General features: G+C 45.7%; 1 protein-coding gene across 4 annotated transcripts in view; it reads left to right on the top strand.

Moving 5' to 3' along the window:
• The first annotated feature begins 9,959 nt into the window (after positions 1-9,959).
• PPP4R4 (protein phosphatase 4 regulatory subunit 4) overlaps positions 9,960-16,829 on the top strand; it is a 119,846-nt gene continuing 112,976 nt past the window's right edge. For all 4 annotated transcript variants that reach the window (XM_079912133.1, XM_079912132.1, XM_079912137.1 and 1 more), the window contains exons 1-2: positions 9,960-10,228; positions 11,705-11,778. In XM_079912133.1, the coding sequence (XP_079768259.1) occupies positions 10,112-10,228; positions 11,705-11,778 (191 nt within the window). In that variant the 5' untranslated portion in view covers positions 9,960-10,111. The remainder of the gene's footprint in view (positions 10,229-11,704; positions 11,779-16,829) is intronic.

Here is a 16,829-nt window from a genome sequence, read left to right as displayed (position 1 = left end):
TTCTCATTGTAACGCTCTGGCAGTCTTCTTTCCCCCAATACAGAGGTGAGAAAACTGAGGCTCAGATGGGCTGTAGATAAACTGCCCACATAGGCAGCAGAGCTGAGATGAGAATCTGGGTCTGTCTGATTCCCATGCCTGTGCTCTCAGCGCTGAGTTTCAGTGGTTCTGAACTGTATGTAGGTACGGCGAACCTGGGGGTGTGGAGGGGGAAGGGCTAAAATGCAGAGTCCCGGGCAGAGCTCCAGACCTACTGAATCAGAATGTCTGGGGGCCCAGCAATCAGAACACGAAGGGATCTTGCGGCTCTTAGAGATCTGAGTGGGGCCTGGAGACCGGAAGTGACTTTCCCCAGGTCCCAGGGTGAGTCAGGACTAGCATCCAGGTCTTGCACACCAGCTTAGTGGGCTTCAAGGTGTGGAGTGGGGTGCTCACAGGACACCAGCAGAGGATACGGTGGGCCCAAGCACTGAACGTTGTTCTTCACTTACGGTGACAAGGCCCCACCTAACCTGGAAGAGAGAAGCCCTAACTGGTGCTCACTGTATTTCCTTCCAGCATTACCGCCTGCAAGGCCAGCCCACTTCCTAGCCCCGTCACCAGGGTAACCGTTACCCCCAGCTTGACAGTCAAGTGCGTACGCAGCTTCTTGCACCTACATCCAGGGCCAAGGGACCCAGCCCTGTAATCAGCCTCCCGCCGCCTCTACACAGGCAGTAGCGCCAGCTCCCTGCTCTCAGGGCCCATCACCCCATCACCGAACTGCAGACACCCCTCCCCACGCTCGCACGCTGCATCCCGCTTCCCTCGCCCACTGCCTCCCAGGAGACGACTGTGCAACCTGCTTCTCGTGCGTACCATCACCTCTGGAGGGAGGAATCTGCCCTCGAGTTGGGGCACAGCCCAACACACGTGGCCCACACATGAGAAGAAACACCCCCTCCCGGAGGAGGGGCGCGGTGGCAGCGAACGCCCTCTCTCCCTCCAGAGACAGCTGAGGGGGCGGCTGGAGTTTGGAAGAGTTTGCAAAGTGATGATCAGGAGAGGGGCTGAGGCAGCTAACGGGGCGGGGGGGACTGGGCGGAAGCTGGGTGCCCAGATCCTGTTATTAATGAAGCAGCCCCCTGCCTGCCCAACCCCAGCGTGCTTTGTCGAGGAAACGGGACCCCCTCAATCACCGCAGTCACCTGGAGCCTGCCCCTGCAGGTGATGGGGCTGGGCGCCCTGTGCAAGGACCTGCCAGGATGCTTTCACGAGGCTGGGCTGCTGGGGCCGTGGAGTCCCCTTCAGGACTTCTAAAGGACAGATTCCATCCAGCCCACTCAATGTCCTGCTTGCTAGCCTGAACTTCTCTGATCTCCCTCCTCAATGGCTGGAGCCAGTCAATGCTCCTGACCAGCTCCATGCTGACCTGGACGGCAGACACCTCAGCTGTTCCCCTCCTCATTATTCCTTCCCTCGTCCGCCTGCTTGGGCACATCTTAGGCCGTCTCAGATTCTCTGTGTCTCCACTGTCTCCTAGGCTCTGAGCCTCTTCAACCCTAAGGACCAGGGATTGCTGTCCTGATTACCTTAACTTTCTCAGTTCCCTGCAGCCTGAGGGGTTGAAGCCTTCATTTCCTAACTGGGACTGAGACCTTACTCTTGAGGACTTGGAATCTGGCTCCCCCAGAAGCTGCTGAAAGGGCCAGGTGAAACCATTAGAGTGCTCGGGACTTAACTCCCCAAGCAGCCAACTGTGACCAACAGAAGGTAGACAGCAGAAGGAAGCCTTACCCACCTGCTTCCCACGGGCGGTTCCCCGGGCCGGGCTTCTGCGTAGCCTGCCTGGAGATGTCCTCTGCGGCTGAGCACCGGGCTGTGCCTCTTCACGAACTGGTGGCCAGCTTGGCAGCACAGTACCTGCATCTGCTTCCTTTCCTGCCCCACCTCGCTTCACTCTCTCTCTGGCTGCCCTAGGGTTGCACCTCCAAAGGAAGGGTTTTCTAGGGAATCTGGGCTAAGTCAGGACTAAGATTGAAAGAGGACTGAATCCTCATTTGATATTATCTAGCCTAATTCCCTCATTTGACAGAGGGAGCTGAGGGCCAGAGAAGTTAAGTGATTTCCTCAAGTTCACAGCTAGTTAATGGAGAAGCTATGCCTATTCATCACTTTAACGACGAATTAATGAGCACCTACCATGTACCAGGCACTATTCTAGGCCCTGGGAATGCAGCAGTGAATAACACGGACAAAATCCCTCCTTTTATGGAAGACAACATTTGAGCGAAGGGTTAGAGGGAAAAAAAGACCGTAAAAGAGATAAGTAAAATACTCAGAATGTTAGACTGATAAGGGCTGGTGGTAGTGATGGTTGGATATTATGGGCTGGACTGTGTCCTCCAAAATTCACCTGTTAAAGTCCCAACCCCTAGTACCTCAGAATGTGACAGTATTTGGAGATAGGGCCATTAAAGAGGTCATTAAAATGGGGCCATTATAGTGAGCCCTAACCCAATATGCCTGGTGTCCTTATAAGAAGAGAAAATTTGGACACATGAAGAGACATCAGGGATGCCACACACAGAGAAGAGACCCTATGAGGACACAGTGAGAAGGCGGCCATCTGCAAGCCTCAGGAGAAACCAACCCTGCCAACACCTTGATCTGGGACTTCCAGCCTCTAGACTGTGAGACAGTACACTTCTGTTGTCACCCAGTCTGTGGTATTTTGTCATGGTCGCCTTAGCAAACTAAAATGGATTTTATTTTCATAAAAGGTGTCCTGAGCTGGCCTCACCGAGGTGACATCTGAGGAAAACTCCGAAGGATGTGATGGGGTGAGTTGTTTGCAACTCCGACGGAAGAGCATCCCAGTCAGAGGGACCTCAGGCTTCATGGCTCTGACTGGGCTCATACCTCAAGTGTTCAAGGGATAGCAAAGACGCCAGTGTGCACACAGAAAGCAGAGTGGGTGAGGCAGAAAACGGGAGGATGTGAGACCAGAGACGTGACGGGATGTGGGAGGACGTTCTCTGCATGAGATGAAGAGTTACTGCGGAGTTTAGAGCAGTGGTTCTCAATTGGGAGGAAGGGGATTTTGCATCCAAATTTGGCAATGCCTGAAGATATTTTCCATGGTCAATACTGAGGAGGAGTGAGGAGAGGTCAGGATCAGACACTGGTATCTAGTGGGTAGAGGCCAGGAATGCTGCTGAATATCCTACAATGCACAAGACAGCATTTCCCTCCAGCTCCCCAATAAAGAATGACCAAGGTCCGCATAGTAACAAGGTTGAGAAGCCCTGGTTTAGAGCACAGGATCATTCTGGCTGTGTTGGGAGTGACTTCAAAAGAAGAACAGGCAGACTTCCCTGGTGGCGCAGTGGTTGGGAATCCACCTGCCAGTGCAGGGGACATGGGTTTGAGCCTTGGTCCGGGAAGATCCCACATGCCACAGAGCAACTAAGCCTGTGCGCCACAACTACTGAGCCTGCGGTCTAGAGCCCGCGAGCCACAACTACTGAGCCTGCGTGCCACAACTACAGAAGCCCCCGCACCTAGAGCCCGTGCTCCACAACAAGGGAAGCCACCGCAATGAGAAGCCCGGGCACTGCAACGAAGAGTAGCCCCCGCTCTCCGCAACTAGAGCAAGCCTGCACGCAGCAACGAAGACCCAAGGCAGCCAAAAAAAAAAAAAAAAAAAAAAAAAGAAGAAGAACAGAGGCTCTGTTAATCCAGGTGACTTGGCCAGGGGGGCAGAAGATCTACTATGCCAGCTTAGGGCTCCCTGCCTCCTCCCTCTTTCTCTTTTCACTTTCTCAACAAACATTAACAGAACCCTTACTATGTGTTAACTTGTCCCAGGCGCTGGGCAGATTCCAACAGCTGTGGCCCACTAGGACCCTCGTCTAGTTCACCCAGACTCAAGCTGGCGAGAAGGGAGCTGTTACAGGGAGCAGGTGCTGACTTGGGGACGTCCGCTTGGGGCTGCAGGTAGACCTCTGCAGCAGTTGTCAGCAGTCGCTGTCTACTCAGAGACTAAAGAAAACACAGAACGAGCACTGGGTGGGTGACAGCTCACCTAGCCTAAAACTTGGAAATCATCCTAATGCCTCTGTCTCCCTGACCCCCACCCCTCCACCCCTAATCCATTCCCAGTTACCTCCAAAATCTCTCTTGTAGCTATTCACATTGCTCCATCTTTATCATCACGACTCTAGTCCAAGCAACTGTCATTTCCTACCTGGTGCCTCTATCGTCACTCTTGTGCCCCCAGAATCTTTTATTAGTTAGGACAGATGGGCCATGCCGCAGTAACAGAAAACTCAGTGAATTCTCAGTGGCTTAACACAAAAAAGGTTTATTTCTGACTTACACAAAAGTAGGTAAGGTGGTCCTCATCCGTCAGTCTCCTAACTCTATTTTTTCCATAGCAGTTATCATACTTTGTAATTATCTATTTCATTATATGATTATTGGATCAATTTCTATTGCTATCCCTAGGGTGTGTGCTCCTTGATGGTAGGGCCTGTACCTGGCTTGCTACGTATCCCTAGACGTAGAACAATGCCGATAATATACCTATAATTAATGCCTTAATATAACATACGAAGTAGAATTCTTGAAATGTTTTTTGAATGAATGAATGGACGAGTACAGTGGCTACACTACAACTGGAGACCATATCATCTCCCAGATCTAAAAAATTCTAAAATACTTCATGCATAAAACATGATATGGAAAACATATGTATACTTTAAGCCTAACAACAAAACACTCACCTATCACTATACTACCCAGTTCAAAAAATAACACATCACTTGGGACTTCCCTGGTGGTCCAGTGGTTAAGACTCTGTGCTCCCAATGCAGGGGCCCGGGTTGGATCCCTGGTCAGGGAACTAGATCCCACGTGCCACAACTAAGACCCAGCGCAGCCAAATAAATACATACATACATACATAAATACTAAAAAAAACCCTCCATACTTCTAGTGCAAGGGGCTTGATCTCTGGTCGGGGAACTAGGACCCCACGTGCCAAGTGCGGCGTGACCAAAAAATTAAAAAACAAAAAAAACACATCACCAATGTCTACGTGCCCCTCCCTGATCACATCTCAGTCCTAGAGATTAACAAAAGACTGCATTTCGTGTCTATCATCTCTTTTTCCTTTTCATCACTTTAACCACATATGGATATTACATATACTACTGTTTTTGAACATGATGTAAATAGTATCACACTGTAGAAAATCTTTGGTGATTTGCATTTGTTGGTCAACATGTTTGTGAGATTTATCTTTGTAGAATTACGTAGTTCGGGTTCATTTTTACCGTCATAGTTTCCATTGATTGAGTATAATATAACTAATTTATGCTACTGTTGATGGGCATTTGAGTTGTTACCAGGTTTTTGCCATTATAATTCGTACTGCTGTGAACTTTCTTGTGCATGTCTCTTTGTGCAAGTGTGCAAAGAGTTTCTCTAGGGTACATAGTACATACCTTGAAGAGGTAAATTCCATTTTACAAGTTAATGCCAAATTATTTTCCAAAGTGTTTGCACCAATTTTCACTTCCACCGACACTGTCCAAGAGTTCCTTTTGTTCTACATCCTTCAGACACCAGATGCAGCCAGACTTTAACATTTTTGCCTCTCTGGTGGGTGTCTACATTTACCTTCTCCTGATTACTAATGAGGTTGAGCTTTTTTTCTTAGGTTTATTAGTGGTTCTTCTTCTGCAAAATGGTTGTATATATATTGCTCATGTTTCCACTTAGTTGTCTTCTTACTGATTTTTTTGGAATTCTTAATTCTGGACAGCAATTCTTCTTTGGTTATTTTCTTGTAAATATCTTTTCCGGTCTATAGTTATTTTTGTTACTGTCTTTGTGTCTTCTGATGAATACGAGTTCTTAATTTTAAGATAGTTACATTTATCACTTTTATAGTATGTGCTTTTCGTTTTGTATAAGAACACTCTCCCTATTCTGACGTCATAAAACTATTCTTCTATATTTTCTTCCAAAAGTTTGAAAGATTTGTCTTTAGTTCTTTTTTATTCACCTGAAATTGATTTTGTCTATGGTCTGAGGTAGAAATCTAATTTAAATATTTTTCTCATTATTGCATTATAATTACATTAGTTTCCTACTGCTCCTGTAACAAATTACCACCAATTTAGTGGCTTGAAAAACAAAAATTTATTATCTTACAGCTCTGGAACTTAAAACTGGGTTTCACTGGGCTAAAATCAAGGTGTCAGCGGGGGCCGCACTGCATTCCCATCTGGAGGCTCTAGGAGAAGTTTCCCCCCCCCCCTTTTCCAGCTTCTAGAAGTTGTCCCCTTGAGCCCTCTTCCATCTTCAAAGCCAGCAATGGCTGGTCAAGATTCTCCTGCATCACATCACTCTGACACTGACCCTTGTGCCTCCCTCTTTTACTCACAAGGACCCTTATGATTACACTGGGCCCATCTGGATCAAGATAATCTTCCCACCTCAAAATCCTTAAACTAGTCACATCCTTAAAGTCCCTTTTGCCACGTAAGGTAACACAGTCACACATTCAGAGGATTAGGATGTGGACATCTTTGGGAGAGCATTATTCTGCCTCCCACAATAATCAACTGATTCAGCACAATTTATTTAAACTTTTCTGAACCTGGGTACCGGGAAACACTGGTCTGGTCGTAATAATAATAATAATATCAAGCACTGAATGCTTGCTGTGTACCAGGAATTTCTCTAAGCACTGTATGCATATTACCTCATTTAATACTTACATGACTTTATGCTAAGGCCAGTACTATTATTTCTATCTTAGAAATGAGTAAAGTGAGGGACAAAGTGATTAAGTACCTTCCCTACAATAGGAAATGGCAGAGCCAGGACTCGAACCCAGGCAGTTGGGATCCTAAGTCCATGCACCCAACCCCCACGCTACTGTTCAATGAACAAAATAAATACATAAATCTAGCTTCCCTTAGCTGCTCAAGCCTAAGTCCCATAATTCTTTGAGCCTCGGTTTCTTTCTCTATAAAATTGGAAAAGTGGTGCAGCTCTTCTGCATTTCACGGGGCTGCTTTGAGGACACATTGAGACAAGCTGTAACAAAGCGGTTCAGATAAGGAAAACAGGGCTCCAAGAGTCATTCCACTGCATGTCACTGGCAGAGCCAGGACTGGGACTCAGGTTTCCTGGCAAGGTGGTCTATTTCCACCACAGGGTGGTAACTATAGCAGGCACAACTGTTCAAATAGACTATTTGCCCTTCATCAACCTCAAGCCCATGAAAGCTGTGTCTGTGTAGCTAATCAATTGTTCATTAAGAATGTCATCAAGTCTCAGAGGATGCTGTTACAAAATTCAGATATGAGCTAACACTTCTTAGCTGAGACAGGGTAAAGCGTACAAGTATTATTTAGTAGCAGCTACAAATCAAGGGGAAAAGGAAGAAAATTTCAGAAACAGACAGAAGAGGGAGGCTGCAAGGTACTTGCTAAGGAAAACCACCTCCACCATGTCTTTGCTTCTTCTCCATCCTGATCCCATCAAGATGCACCTCTTTTTGTTTTCCCTAGAATTCTCCTTAGTGGAGTGGGTATCAGAAAACCTGACTTTCAGCTTTGGGGTAACGCCTGACCGTTTTTTGCTTTGACTTTCAAGGTAATATGGAAAAAGAAAAAAGGAAAAAGGGCGAAGAGTGGGAGGATTCACTCTACCAGATATTAGGATATATAACGAAGTCATAGCAATAAAATCCATGTAGCACTGGTATAGGAACAGATCTAGATCAACAGAAGAGCAACGAGAGCCCAGAAACAGAGACAGGTGTCTATGGAGACCTGGCTTACGACACAGATGCCGTCACATCTTGGTGGGGAAAAGATGGATTGTTTGGTGGGTACTGCTGGGAAAACTGGCTCAGCATGCACAGAAAATAATATTGTATTCCTATTTGCAGTACATGCGAGGTGAATTCCAGATGAGTTAAGACATGTGACAGGTAGAAGTATGAAGCAAAATAGGGAAAAATGTAGGAGAATATTTTGCAGCCATGCGTAGGAAAAGATCTTTAAACAAGACCCTAAAAGCACTCTTCACAAGGCTGAGATTGGATGCATTTGGCTACATCAAAATTAAGGATTTCCCCTACACTGTAGGATAGCAAAGACGCAAAGACCAAGTTAAAAGGATGCAAGAAAGACTGGGAGATACTGGCAATGTCCAAGGCTGACAAGGGATAAATATTTAGAATATGTAAGAAACTTTAAAAACTCACTCAGAAAAATAATAGGAAATTTAGCAGAAAAATAGACAAAAGATGTAGCAGGTAGTTCACGGAAGGAAAAACATCTCTATGGCTCTTAAGCTTATGGAAAAATGGTTATCACTTATCATGAAAATTAAAATGTGATACTACTTTACCAATGCCAGATTAATAGAAATTGGGACATATGTTAGCGTATAAAGTGGAGAAACAGGAACCTTCCTATCTTCATGTGCCATTGGTGGCAGCGCAAACTGGCAAAACCATTCTGGAGAGTACCATGGCAGAGTGAAACCAAGCAGTGTAGACTCCATGATTTAGCAACTCCATTTCTCTCTTATGGTCCATAAGAGACACGTGTAATACCCATTCCAGCATTGTCCGTGATAACAAGGAACTGCTGGCAACCTAAGTGTTCATTGATTAAGGAACTGGTAAGTAAAATGTGCTAGACACACAAATCAAATACTTTTAGTGGTCAGAATTAATGAACCTCTGGTATACACAGCCCCACGGGCAGATCTCTAAGACATCAAGTTGAGGGGAAAAACAAGAAACAGAATGAGTTCTTATCACAATACCATTCGTGTATATTAAAAATAGATACTTAAACTAAAAGCAGTATCTTTCGAGGACATATACATGTACTGGGACGTATCTTAAACGAGAGAGAATGCATATGCGGGGTAGAGAAACGGGAGGGTGGAGAGGGAATGAGTGGAAAATAATAAAATAAAAGAGTTGGGTGTTGCTGACTCTTAGGAGGGAAGAGTATGATCAACAAAACTTTTGTCGCTAAGGTCCAAAAAAATGGCCCCAATCCCCCTTCCATCGTTTCCTACTCTTAACAGAATCAAATGCAAGCAACTCAGCGTGGCTGCCCAGACCTGGGCTTTTTTTCCGTAAAGGACCTACCTCTCTACCTTGCCAAGCACTCGGTTCCCCGCACTTCAAGCTCTATTCTGCCTGCACTTCCTACAACCCAAACACACCCAGACTTCAATTCGAAATGGGCTTACTCTTACTTCTCTTGGAAAAATCCTGTTTAAGATCTAGTTTAAGCGTCTCCTCTCCAGGAATCCTTTTTCTGACGGCTGCCCTTCCCACATGCTAACGCCTCCCGGACTGTATGCCCATGCACCCCGTCCGCATCAATCCCGCCCACACCAGGTTCTATTTCCTTATTTTGGGTACACACCCCTCCCTCAGGGATAGAGCAGAGTTACGGAGATGTTCGCGTCCACAGATCTTGCGCTGGGGTGGGCGGTCCCACGAATAACCGCATGATAATTCTAGCAACTTAAGCAAGATCCCAGCCCACCTCCCTCTTCTTTGTTTCGCCTCTTATTGGTTCAGCATCTCCGCCCCCGGCTATGGACCCCACTCCTCCACTGGCCGCCGGGAGTGGGAGGCTCTGCGCACGCGCCGCGGCTTCGGGCGCGCTCGGTCGGGGGCGGGGCAAGGGGAGAGAAGAGCAGAGAGACGAGAGCGGTAGGGGGCCGCCGCGACGTTGCGCGGCAGTTGCGTCTGGCCCGCGTGCACGCGACGCCCGGGAGGGGGCGGGGCTGAGGCCGGCGCCCCCACCCAGGCCCCGCCCCCTAGGCCCACCCGCGCATCTCACCCCGCCCCCTCGCCTTGGCTGCCCCGCCCCCTCGCCTTGGCTGCCCCGCCCCCTCACCTTGGCTGCCCCACCCCCTCGGCGGCCGCGCTCCTTCTCCCGCCGCCTGCTCGCCTCTCGCCCGGCTCCTTCGGCCGAGAGCGGGAGAAAGTCCTGCTGGTGGGCGGCCGCGGGGCTGCGCGCGTCCGGCATCCCGGTGCCGCTCCGGCCCGGGCGGCTAGGGGGCCCGGCGGTCCATGCATCCGCCGCCGCCCGCCGCCGCGATGGAGTTCAGTCAGAACAGTCTGTTCGGCTACATGGAGGACCTGCAGGAGCTCACCATCATCGAGAGGCCGGTCCGCCGGAGCCTCAAGGTGCGCCCCGGGGAGGAGGAACTGCCCGCAGGGCGCCCGGCGGCTTGCCCCTACCCCGACCCCAGCCCGTCCGCTCCCCGAGGCGGCCCGGGACCCTCTCGGAGTCCTGCTGGCCCCCCAGTCCTCCTCCAGTCCCCGGCCGCCGTGTTACCCTAACCCGGCCCTTCTCGGGCCCCCTTCTTCGACGTGGCTCGGGTTCTCCCAGCCTGGACCCCCAGGCCCGAGGGACGGGCATCCGGAGCCAGCCCGCGATCCCTCGGACGCCCTCGGTTTTCTAGTCCCCCGGCCCAGCCCGCCCCGGGCCCTTTCCCCAACCCGCCCCCCAGGAACGGCCGGTCGAGCCCCTGTCGTTCGGGCCAGCCCGGCGTCCTCCCCCGCGCCGTCCCTCTCGCACAGCCGGAGCCCCTCGGTTGCGGTCCTTCTTCCCCCGGCCCTGCAGGAGCTGCCCCTCGCAGCTGCAGCCCGCTTATCCCGCCTCCTCTCCTTGGGGCTCCCCCTCCCCCCGCCTTGGCTCCCCGGTGCTGCTGCCCGGGTTCAGGCCCCAGTCCCACTTCTCAGTCTACACAGCCCCGACTCTTCCCCTACCTCTCCCAGAGACACCCCAGATCCCATCCCCCTCCTCCCCTATCAGAGCGAGCTCCGGTCCCCCAGTACCCAAGTCAGCCCGGGCCTCCCTTCTCCTCCCAACTAGCACCCATACTAGAGCCGTCCTGCTACGGGTCTTCAAAGCCCTCTCGACCCTTTGTCCCGATCCTGAGTCACCACGTGTCCTTACCTTCCAGCCCCTCCAGGACTCTAGCTGGGACCCTGCTCCCTAACCTCCTTAAGAGAGTCAACCTTCACTAGGCCCCCCACCTCCCGCTAGCTCCCCGACCCCGCAGAGTCATCTTCCTCCCAGCCTCCCAGAGGCTCCAGCCCTCAATGCTGGCAAAACTAGTGACCGACCACCACCCCCTCCGCCCCCCATTATAGCTCTTTTCACTCCCACCTGCCGCAATATCTCGAATCTTTGATTTCCTTCCAGTCCCAGAGTTTATTCACTTCCCTCCCCCACTCCAGATTTCGTCTTTCTCATTCTCCCTCGGCTGCAGTCTTCATTCCCCCTTTTAAGCATTTCCTGGGATGGAAATGCTGGCGAAACAGTCTTGGATATTAGAGACTAAAAGTATGTATATATTATATATATATACATACAATTGATTTCAGCAAGGTTCTGAAGCCACAATGTGATTCTCAGGCTTCAATCTAGAAGCTAGAAGAGTAAACAAACAAAAAAAAGCCCCCAACCCCCCAAACTCCACCACCTAAACCCAACAATTAGAGATGTCTGAGGTTTGAGGGCGTCAGACCCTTGATTAGTTTTCAGTGACAACGCTAAATTGTGAAACTTTTTCATTAGTCCATACTCAGATAGGGTCCCTGGAGGCAAGACCGATATGATGTTTGTGTGCATAATTTGTGTTTTACACTTGACAGACACCAGAAGAAATAGAAAGATTGACAGTTGATGAAGACCTCAGTGATATTGAAAGGGCTGTTTATCTGCTCAGGTATTTCATAAAGTCTTTTTGTGATAATTGCTGCTTTTCCTGTGGCAGCATCCACAAATGATTTCTGAAATGTCATGTTACGGTTCTGTTCAGATTTACTTAACCACTTGAATAGAGTACTTTTGCATGTGCAGCACTTAATTATGTTATAAATTAAGATTTAGATATGGACTTATGAACTTGAGAACCGAAATCAAATCAGATACCTAGCTTATAGAATATTGCTTGGAGGAGGAGCAGAACAACTAATGGTTTGAGTTGAATCTCATTAAAAAAAAAATCTTGCAGCTTTGGTTGTCCTCCCATAAGATCCAATAAATTTAGATGAGACTTAAGAATATCCAGTGATTAATTTTAAGTTAATTGCAGAGTATGAACTTTATATGCTATTTACTGTACAGAAAAAAAAAATCCACAAATATGGTAGTTCAATTCTTTTCCCTCAGGATATCCTGTTTATATTACTTCTGCTATGTGTGCTTTATAATTTTGCCTGAGAGATTTTAAAATTTAATTGCACCTACTCTCACTTAAGTTTCATCTTACAAGCTCTACAGAATTGCTTAAGCCAAATGGTTATTACAAATATTTACAAGATTTCTCTCAACTATTTTAAAAATTGTGTTGTGGATTTAACTTCTTAAAAGCTGATGTGAACATTAGTGAAAATATCTATAAAAATACTTCAGAAATAGAAATTTTCCTAAGGCCTTTTGTGTACATTGTTTTAAAATTTTTCTTGCACATTTTTTACCCCCTTTTGGCAAATTAGTTTTCGCTTTTTTTTTTTTGGAATCAGATTTTGAAAACTGGTGTTATTTACCTCCTGGGATATTTGTCATCCTTGTTTCCTTAGCTCAGGTCTACTTTGCCGGTTTCAGGTGCTGGCAATTTCTTCTTCTTTCTTGTTTTATAGATCATGTTTCTAGTCCCATGATATTCACTGAATGACCCTGTTAAAAAAAAAAAAATCTCTCCTTGATTTCCATTTTCTTAATTATTCTGTAGCCCATTAGTGACATCTTGGGTTCTATTCTTGTCAGAATTTTAGCATGCTTACAATTTAGACCATTCTCTTCAGTAATTCTGTTACTTTAAAATGTTTCTGGATCTTAGACCTTATGTTAGGGTTATTTCCCCTCATCTTTTGGTGATTTATGGTAGCCTGCTCTCATCGTTTCTACCTATTTGTTTTATTTTATTATTTTTAAAATTTTCATTGGAGTATAGTTGATTTACAACGTTGTGTCAGTTTCAGGTATATATCTACCTATTTATTTTAAAGGAAAATGGTTTTATCTATGTATGAATTAACAGTATGTGTTTTTGATGTTTCATAGAGAATATGCCTTTTAACTTAGTTCGGTAATTGTGTAATATTTGAAGTACTTTATTCCTTAATGATTAACATGTCCAATATGGTGAACAGTAGTTGTAAGCATCTGCCTTTTCCCACATTTCTTTTGTTTGGAGTAGGTAGACAACGGGTGAAAATTTGGATAAGCTTCTTTTAGCATACAGCAGTTAATGACTTGAAGTCAGTGCCTACTTACTCCTACTTAATTCTCTCCGTATAAATGCTGGCTGACAGTGAGGAAATAGAGAGTTTTGCTCTACTTACTTGCGACAGCAGATACCTTATTTTAAGTATCAGTGACAAGGCTTCTTTTTTAGGATAGCTTATTTTCTATCTTGCTTTTATTGTTGGCGAACCAGGTCGTCTAAGTTGTTTGAATTTCTCAGACAAAGAACGTAAGTTTCATCCAGTTCTGGAACTGACAAAGCCCTTACAGAGGCAGATGGGTCCTCTCATTCTTAGGCAAGAGAGTTTTAAAAGAGATCTGATATCTTCTTTAGTTTCTAGTGGCGCATCTACCTTGAAGGAGGCTTGCAAGGTGACTCAAAAGGCAAACACTAGCTTGGTTGTGCGTGGGCTCTCCAGCTGAGTTCTTCTTTTGTATTCCTACCATCTCACCACCTCCTGGGGGAAAGCGGGATTTCACCTTTAGGCCAGCTTCTGAAGGGATAACAAGACTCCTGCCTGAAGGGTTCTTTCTTCCCTGGGATTCTGGAGAGGGTGTGGGATTGTCTTATGGACACGTTCCAAACTTTGCCTCTGTTAAAGCTGTTAAAGCCTCTTCTCTCACGTATTGAGCCTTCTATTTTAAATGTAATTTATTCCTTTTTTTCCCTATTTGTACCTCCCAAGGCTGTAGAATCTAATACTGAGTCCTTTTTCTCCCTCTATGATTTTCAGGTTTATTTTTGAGTGCTTTACCTTTTTGTCTGTTTTGGATATTTAATATCCAGAATTTTCCTCTTTGCTTTTGAATGTCAGATTTGTTTCTGTAGCTCTCTTATTTTTGTACATTAAATCTATCTTGGAAGATTATGCTACATTAGATTTTAGGGTCAAATGTATAAGTATCAGTAGGAAATGCTTTATGTTAGTGGAGGTTCTGATAGTATTTAAACCGAACCTAGTAACTAAAAAAGCATTATATTGGACGGCTGTCCAATGAAAAACAAATTACACTGTTCATTGTATTACCCTAAAATATGGCAGATCAATTATTAATGCTATTTTCATAATTAAGTTTAGAACATTACAGTATTTGAAGATTTGACAAAGACGATTCTGTGGTTTTACGTGAATATGATGCTGATGTACCCATCTGTGGCATTTAGCACTGAAACAAAACAACTTTCCTAATAGTCACAGTTTGTGGCTTAGTCGAAATCATATCACAGTATCTTCTTTTAGTTCTCTCTCTTCTTTGTGATTTTGGTGTATATTTTAGGAATATTTTTGTTAGAGAAGGGTCCTAAGTTTGTACACTGTGCTTTCATTAGGTAAACCTTTACTCACATACCTCTAGTTGCCTGTCAGATAAATTCCAGACCCTTAAGCTTAGCATCAGTGACTCCATCTTAGCTCTGCAATGGAATGTTCCACCAGGCCCTCAACTTTTCTTTTTAATAGCATCATTGAGGTATCGTTTATATGCCATATGGTTCACCCATTTATAGTTGAGTGGTTTCATGTATTCACAGAGTTGTGTGTTCATCACCACAATCGGTTTTAGAGCATTTTCAGAAGAAGCCCTGTACCTGTTAGCAGTCAGTCCCCACTTCTGCCCAATCTTCCCAGCCTTTGGGAACCACTAGTCTACCTTCTTACGGATTTGCCTATTCTGGACATTTTATGTAAAATTATACAGTATGTGGCCTTTTGTGACTGATTTCTTTCACTTAGTATAACGTTTTCAGGGTTCACTGGCATTGTAGCGTGTCAGTACTTTGTTTCTTTTTACTGCTGAATGGTATTCCACCGTGGGAGTGTATCACATTTTGTTTGTTCATACACTCGGGTTGTCTCCACACAGTCCTTCACTTTTTGAAGCAGTCGTGCTGCCTTATTCACTGTTACTCAGATACATCACGTTCATCCTTAACTCTGCTTTTCCCCATCCTGGAATACCTTTCGTTATACCTCTCCAGTATTTTCCATCCCCAGGATCCAGCTGTAATCTTGCATCTTTCCTAAGGCCTTTCCTAACTGCTGACACTACGTGGGATCTCAGGCTCTGTGAGCTCCCGTATCACTTAGTGGCTGCATGCCTTTGTTTTCCTTAACGTGTGTGTGCGCATACGTTGTCTTCAATAGACTGTAAGCTCTTAGAGGGTAAGCTGTTTTTTATTGTTGTTTTGGTTCTTTCTTGTTCTGTGCTATGATATAAATATATACCTCTTGATGGAATAAAGTGTGTTTATTTACCTTAAGATGACCGAAGTGCCAGATGAATTAAGCAACTTTTGACTTTTTTGTATCGTAGGCAATAGAATCAGACAGATTTACGTTATGTCCTCCCACTTACTATCTGCGTGACCATGGGCAAGTTATGATGGTTGTTAAATCCTGGTTTTCTCATCTGCAAAGTGGAAAATAATAATTCTTGTTTCCCAAGGTGGTTAGCCCCAAACACCAAAAAGGTACCCAATTAATATTAATTCCCTTCTGTTTCCTTTGCCATGTCCCTAATTCCTTACTCCTTAGGTGCTCAAGGTACATTACAAACTTTTAAAAGAGGATAGCAGTATTAATTTTGTCTTCCAATAATTTAATAAAGTAATAGGCAAGTAAAGTATATCAACTGAAGTTTGTGATAGATATCTATTAACTTCCTTTGCTAATAGTATTTATCAGAATCTTCACATGTTATACTTGTTTTAAACTGATGGTAAGGTCAGCCTGTTTAAGCAATATTTGCTATTTATATTATGCGTTAAATGTGTTGATTGGTTAATGTACCTAACCTAACTTTTATGTTGCTTACTTTTACGGTCATTTAAAAACCGTTTGTCACTTTGCACTGTGAGTTTTAAAACATTTCGCCCTTTGCCTTTTAGGGACAGTCAGATAAAGTACATCGTTAATTAGGAACTTTTTCCTTTTTCTTTCTCTCCCCCCCACCCCCCTCCCCTTTTTAAAAAAAAACAGGAGTAAGTGCTCCCCCTAGTGATAGCACAGAGTGAGAATCTGCAGCCAAATCTGGAAATAAAAGTGCTGTGAACTGTGCCTATTGTTGATCACGTTTGGGAGCTCTTGCATTCAAGACTAGCACAGGGTAGCAAGGAGGTCATGAGGGAGAACTTTGCTACCAGCTAGCTTTTGGTTGTTTTATCTTTAAGACTACCTGTCCTATTTGCTTGGCAAATGGGAAAAGTTGTGTGAAAATCTCCTTTGTGTGCCCTTATTTCTAAGATCTTCTGTATCTCCACATTTCTTTTGCCTTTACTATTCTTTTGATTTCTTTTTTTTTGACACCTGTCATTTAGTACTGTTTTGGTGAGGTGGGGTGCTTACGGGGTGTGTGTGTGTGAGATAGAGAAAGAGAAAGAGAGAGAGAGAGAGAGAGAGAGTGTGTGTGTGTGAGAGAGAGAGAGAGAGAGAGAGAGAGAGAGAGAGAAGGAGAGAGAGGGAGAGAGTGTGTGTGTGTGTGCGTGGGGGGGCCTTGAGTAGCCAGGATTGCATGCCCGGTTTTCTCGAG

The sequence above is a fragment of the Stenella coeruleoalba genome, assembly GCF_951394435.1.
Source record: "Stenella coeruleoalba genome assembly, chromosome: 2".
NCBI lineage: Eukaryota > Metazoa > Chordata > Mammalia > Artiodactyla > Delphinidae > Stenella > Stenella coeruleoalba.
This window is presented reverse-complemented; position numbering and strand designations above follow the sequence as displayed.